Genomic DNA, 6439 nt, shown 5'->3' on the forward strand with positions numbered 1-6439 from the left:
CTTGGCATGCAGTACACAAATGCACCCATACTGCACAGGTTAGAGAATCTTGTGATGGTAATGGGTGGCTACCAGTATTGCACACAATCCAAACTTCCAGCATTGAAAAACTGGAGCAGTAAATCATTAGTGGTTCCTCCTTTAAAAAAATTATGGGGTTTTACGTGCCAAAACCACTTTCTGATTATGAGGCACAGGTTCCTCCTTTAGAGGGTCAACATTCATAAAAATAAAGCAATGCCGGTAACCATATTTGAATATTTTACTGACATGGAAGCTATATGTACAAGGGGAATGGTCACACGGGCACATGGGAGAAGGCACCTTGGTCAGTTGAGGAACTTGCGGCAACGGCGGGCACCACATGAACAGGGAATCTTGACATCTTCCTTTGGAAATTTGTAGTCATAAGTCAGTTCCTCACCCTTGTGAATTTTTCTAAGTGCATATATGATGATGTGCTTTTGACCAAACACTGCAATGACTTTGGAGTAACAGTTGGGGTCACAGGAGTGATTAATGAAACGGGCAGCATTACCATGGGTTGTGGCATCCACTACTTGGTCCTCATCAATGCGAAACATGTAACAGCCAATGCCTCTGCTCTCATATAGCCGTTCCCGTTTGTCTGTCAACACTGACCTGATCACTTGTCCTGCATATTCAATCACCATTTCTCCAGCATCTATGTCCCGTTTGGAGTAAAGCCCGCGTCCATGGATTAATGAACGGTAAACCCCCACTGTGGCCTTGGCACTGTCCTTAAGGCAGTGGAAGCTGATTATTGTGGCTAGTTCCTTATCCTGGATGCTACGACGTCGCTGAACACACTCATCAGTCTCTTCATCCTTGCAATGAGTCTCTGGCGTTGGTGCCTTGCGATGTACTGATGACAAAAAGTCAAACATGTCATAACTGCTTCGGCGTCTGAAAGGTTGTGTGCGAGCACTGCCCCCATAACAATATTTTGCCACCTCATGCCTCTTTTGAAACTTGAACTTGGGTACTCCACTCTCTTCATCCGAATTAGTTTCAAAAGCATAGACATCATGCACTTTTTCGATGGCAAGTTCTTGCAGCTGTGGTGTCGATGGAGGTGGCGTAGGCATTGGTGCTGGCACTGGCACTGGGGCTGGAGGTGTAGGCAGGAAGGGGGGCACAGGATCATCTGGTAAACTAACCTCCACTGGGGGAAACTCATTGGTGCTGGATGAGTCGGTGAGCGTGACCCGGGCAGTATCCGCAGTGCTGGCATTATCCAAGCTGGACAGGGAGGAAGCAGACAATGGCGGGGAACCGAAACAAAGTCGCGTCTCCTCACCGTGGCAGAGCGGTAATTCGGGCTCTGCTCTTAGAGTACCCAGCGAGAAACTGGCATCAGGCTCAAACGTTCTCTGCAGGGGCCTCGGGCATGGTGGCGAAAGTAGCCCCGTTGCCGGTAGCGATGGCACAGGGGCGACCGGGGTACAAACCTCCTTGGCACGTGGGCATGCCAAGATAGGTCGGGGTGCAGGAAGGCCCGTCTTGGGGAACGGCAGTGACTTTGGGCTCGTGTACGGTCCGCTGGTTGAGAATGGCGCCGGGCTTGTGCAGGTATCCCCGTGGAAGCTCTCAAAAGGCGTTGTTGTTGGTGCTGCATAGCTGGTTGGCTCAGGTGGATCCTGCTTGGTTTCCAGCAGTGGGTAGACTTTGGGAAATGTTTCTGGCTGCTGTAGAAACTGTGTTCCACTCGAAAGAAAAAGATCACTAGAATGCGCCGAGCCGTATGATGGGAGCGGCTCCGGTGGACTTACGTAGTTCGGATTAGACACAAAAGCGTTGTTCACAAACGAAGGGAATGTTGTTTGTTCGGGCGGCTGCAAGCTGAAGGGCACCAACGGCGGCGCCTGCACAGCCGTGTTGCTCAAAAATGCATAGTGCGAATGTTGCGGTTGCAGGGACAGCGGCGAGTAGAAGAGCTGCTGTGGCGGAGGCGGCGGCGCGAAGTAGCTCGTGAGATCTGCACTTCGTGGGACCACGAGTGTACCTCCTGGAACTTGGAACACGTCGTACTTGCTCGGATAGCTCGGAGTACTGCTGAACAGAGTAGGCTGCACGTAGGACATGGTGTAGTTGGTCAGGGGCGGCGCGACCACTCTATTCAAGTCGACGTTGTTGATGGGGCAGAAGGCAGACGTGTGCAAAGCCATAGCCGCCGGCTGCCCCAGCGGCCCGCCTGCAGGCAGGCCCCCGACGGCCGCAGTGCTTTTGGCCAGGATCACTTTCGGACAAGCCATCATGACGCTGACCAGCACAGGCGGGCGCGGAAGCGCGCGCGCGCGCGGCCCCTCGGACGCTGTCGCTACAATGGAGCACGAACCTCTCGGCGCTAGTCCATCTCGCACTGCAGCACTCCGCTTGCTCTGCTTGCAAGCATTTCAAGCAACGTGACCCCACAACCAGTCTCTACGGCCAATACGTCCGCGCTTGCTGGGCAGACCACCGTTTTGCTGCGGAACATTGCAGTCCGAAAGCATGTTCTCATTCATCACAACACCTTCAGTGAAGGGTGACAGCTCCCACTTGACCGTCTTGGGCCGCGCGAAGCAGAACAGAGGCCGCTTGCACGAAGAGCTCTTGGTGCGCGCGCGGTTTACTCGTAAATAACGAACAACACGTATTCACTCACGAATGGGAAAACTCTCCTCAATCGATAAGTTTATAAATTACAGGAGGTGAAAGACAGGATTTCAGCTCCCCGCGCAGTGGCGCTGGAATGTCGCTGCCGGCGAGATTTGGCGAGAACGGAGGAGCGCTGGCAGCGTCGTCGCTCCGCCGCTGGGGCAGTGCTAGGAAAAGAAAAAGTTGCAGCAGCGCTGGTTGTGAGCAACGTTACTGGGGGTTGTAGGATGGTGGGCAAGTTACGGTTGACCGCACCGCATTGGAACGTCGCGTTGCCGGGCTACTTTCAAAATGTGCTCAAAATGTGCTGTCAAGTGTGCGCTCGATTGAATTAATTTGGTTGGCCTTGCCGACTAGTAGCGATTCTACTGTCGTGGCACATCAACGTTCGTGCCTGCGCTGTGCGAGTTGCGGAATTTCTTTCTTTCTCTATGGTTGCGGTATGACCACAGAACACCTACATAAACTAGTTGCGTGCACTGTGGTTGCCTGCAAGCCGTTCTGGCGTATATGATGTAGATTTATTTCTTTTTTCTTCTTTAGCGAGTATGAACTAAGCACAAATACGCGCTGTGTTCACACTTGTCTTAATCTGATGCATTGTATATGTTTATTGTTATTAGGGTTCTCAATGTCGTCCAGTACCTGTCGGCATCATTCTTTGGCGTGGATAAAGATCATGGTTTCCTTGACATCGATTCAAGCTTTTACGTTTGCCGCAGCGCAGTTAAATAAGGTTTTGTATGCCCTTCCATTCAAGCTGCGTCGCAAGTAAGTTCCTGGCGCCGGACGAACCCCCACAGGTAAACAGGAAAGACTCTGATGCTGTAATTTTTGGATAACACGATATCTGCAGCATCATAGTAATCTGTGGCGTACGAGCGCCCATGTATACTGAAAAGTATATCCCTTAGCGTATGTCCAATGTTCTGCGCACTTTTTTCACAGTCATTAGCAACTGATTCCATTCCAAATGACTGAAAGGTAGCTAAAGTTATCCCGATATTTAAGTTCGATGATCGGTGTTCTGCCAACTATCGTGTCATTTTACTAACCAGTACTGTCTGTAAGCTTCTAGAACACAGAATACATTCTCAGGTCATTAACTACCTTGACGCACATAACATTATGTTGAAATACCAGCGAGGTTTTCGAAGAGGATATTCTTGTGACAGGCAACTTGTTAGCTTCATCCATGATATTCATTCTTCCATAGATGTGGGTTTGCAGGTAGATGCAATTTTTCTAGACTACTCAAAGGCTTTTGACCGCATCCCACACCGCCGACTATTGACCAAATTGGAAAAGCTTAACATTCAGCCAAAGCATAGATAAAAGATTTCTTATCAGCTCATGTGCACTTCACCTTTGTTAATGACACTACCTCATCTTTTGGACATGTCACTTCTGGTGTCCCCCAGGGCAGTGTGATTGGACCATTACTATATTTAATCTATATTAACAATGTTCCATCTTCACTGTCATCCAGAATTAGACTCTTCACCAATGATTGCGTCATATATCGTAATGTATCCTGCATCACTGACCAGCTAACATTACAATCCGACCATAACATTATAAGTTCATAGTGTTCATCCTGGCTAATGCAACTTAACCACAGTAAAATAAAGGCTATGTCATTTACTAATCGTGTTTGCTGTGTACCTTCATTTTACAAGTTAAATGATAGCTCTATTGAACTGACATCAACGTACAAGTGCCTTGACCTTCATTTACAATCTGATTTATGGGGTTACCATATTAAGACAACCCTTGCATCCGTTAATCATTCTCTCGGCTATCTTAAACGGAACATTAGACAAGCGCCTATTCACCTTCGTGCACTTGCTTACATCACACTGATGCGACCTAGAATTGAATATGCATCTGCCATCTGGGATTCTTATAAACACTGCATTATTAACGACATTGAAGCCCTTAAAAACTGTGCCATTGGCTACATCTACTCGGAATACCCTCCTTTTGCTAGAGTCACTGTTTTAAAAATTTGAGCTCAATTGCAAAAGCTTTCGCATTGCTGTAAACTTGTTCGCTTATCACTCTTCCACAAACTTTACCATCACACATCCCTCCATGACAACTTTTTTCTGCAACCAACAGCTATCTTTCCTTGCCAGGACCATTCTAACAAAGTGAAGCAGATAATGTACTGCTCAAAACACTGTGCTGAATCTTTCATACCGCCCATATCAAGAGATTGGAACCAGTTGCCATCACACATCGCTACAGAAACTAACATCAGCAAAATTCAAAACGTCATTCATGATAACGTACATGCAACCATCCCTGATTAATAGCCCACTGGTTTGTTCTGCTCACAGTGTTTATAAGTAACATTTTATGTTTAATTGTATTTTGCACTTTTATTCAGTTTATACTTTTGCTCCGAACTTTGTACCTTTGTTTGACAGTGTTCTTTATTCATCCTCCTTCAACAACTGATTACTCAATTATTATGCTTGTGTGTTGTTCATGTAACATGTAAATATATATGAAATAGTTTTATACTCTTTGTGCCTATTCTACTGTATTACTTTTTTTGTGAATTTTGTATACACCTTCACTTATTTGTACCAGACCCCTTTGTAATACCCTCAACCAGAGGGCCTTTCGGGTAACTTGAATAAATAAATAAATATAAATATTTAAAGAGGAAATCCATGCAGTTATTGCATGATGTATGGAGCATTGATGCATCAACCCATGGATGCTAAAAAAAGCGCAATTATTGGCTAGATGTTGGCAACAAGATATCATTCACTGTTAATCTTGCCGATAAGCACTGGGTTTATGAAAAAAACTTTGTCAGCATTGCAAGAAATGTGAAAGTAACAAACTTATTATATACATAATAAAAGTTTGGTCATTCTTATGCAAAAAATAAGTCAATCTTATATATATATATATATATATATAAGATTGACTTATTTTTTGCATAATAATGACCAAACTTTTTTGGGTTATTGCGCATAAAATTCGGTAACATGTAGCCAAAGTAGCGCTTTTTACAGTCATCTACTGCTTGATTAAGCTTGGACTGAGGGTTATTGCAAGCACCTGAGCATTTCAACCTTTTGACGTTTCTTTTCAAGTAAGATTTATCATAACTGAGAGCTGGATGAGTTGGTGTGGTTCCATCTTAACAAAAAACTGCGCAAACCAGTGCCAGTGTTTGTCGTTTCTTGCTTGTTCACATCTTTATCGCGCAGCTTTTTTGTTAAGTAAGATTTATCTTGTCATCCAGGTACTATATGTGGTTAGATGTCTGCTTTGTTTTGTTTGGAATAAATGTATTCAGACAATACTGGCATAACTCTGAGTTTCTCCCACAATTTAGAGGCTGAAGTGCCTTGAAAGCTACTAGTTTCAGGTCCAGATAGTCAAATATACTCTCATTCATAGCACAACAGAAACCTTTTAGATACAGGTTTTCTGTCACATAGACCAATAGTCAGAAATTCCCTGTTCAACAGAGACTGTACCAATGCCAAGAGACATGCTAATAAAATCTGGGTCTAATATTGATGCGGAAGTTGCCTGAACATGTGTAGGATGAGTTACAGCTTGCATTACATCACTGTAAAGCATACTGTCTATTAGGCAATCAGCACTGGCACCAAGGTCGAGGTTAGGAAAAGGAAGATTCCAATCAAAAAAGATTAAAATAGCCATCAAAAATTATTTTTGACCATAAGAAGGAGTTCTGTGATCCCGCAAAGATTGAAAGTACTGAGAGGGAGAATTAGGGGTGTTGGTA

The 6439-nt window shown here is 45.2% G+C and overlaps 1 protein-coding gene across 1 annotated transcript; it reads right to left on the reverse strand.

The window, feature by feature from the left end:
• Positions 1-244: 244 nt before the first annotated feature.
• On the reverse strand, positions 245-5147 carry LOC139054337 (histone-lysine N-methyltransferase SETD1B-like). The gene has a single exon (XM_070531195.1). The coding sequence runs from the start codon at positions 2277-2279 to the stop codon at positions 330-332; it is 1950 nt and encodes a 649-aa protein (XP_070387296.1). The 5' UTR covers positions 2280-5147; the 3' UTR covers positions 245-329.
• Between the last annotated feature and the right edge of the window lie 1292 nt (positions 5148-6439).

This window comes from Dermacentor albipictus, chromosome 1, assembly GCF_038994185.2.
Source record: "Dermacentor albipictus isolate Rhodes 1998 colony chromosome 1, USDA_Dalb.pri_finalv2, whole genome shotgun sequence".
Lineage (NCBI taxonomy): Eukaryota > Metazoa > Arthropoda > Arachnida > Ixodida > Ixodidae > Dermacentor > Dermacentor albipictus.

What these genes read in the sequence shown, in the direction of transcription:
- LOC139054337 (XM_070531195.1), bottom strand. Translation starts at nt 2,279, where the DNA reads ATGATGGCTTGTCCGAAAGTGATCCTGGCCAAAAGCACTGCGGCCGTC.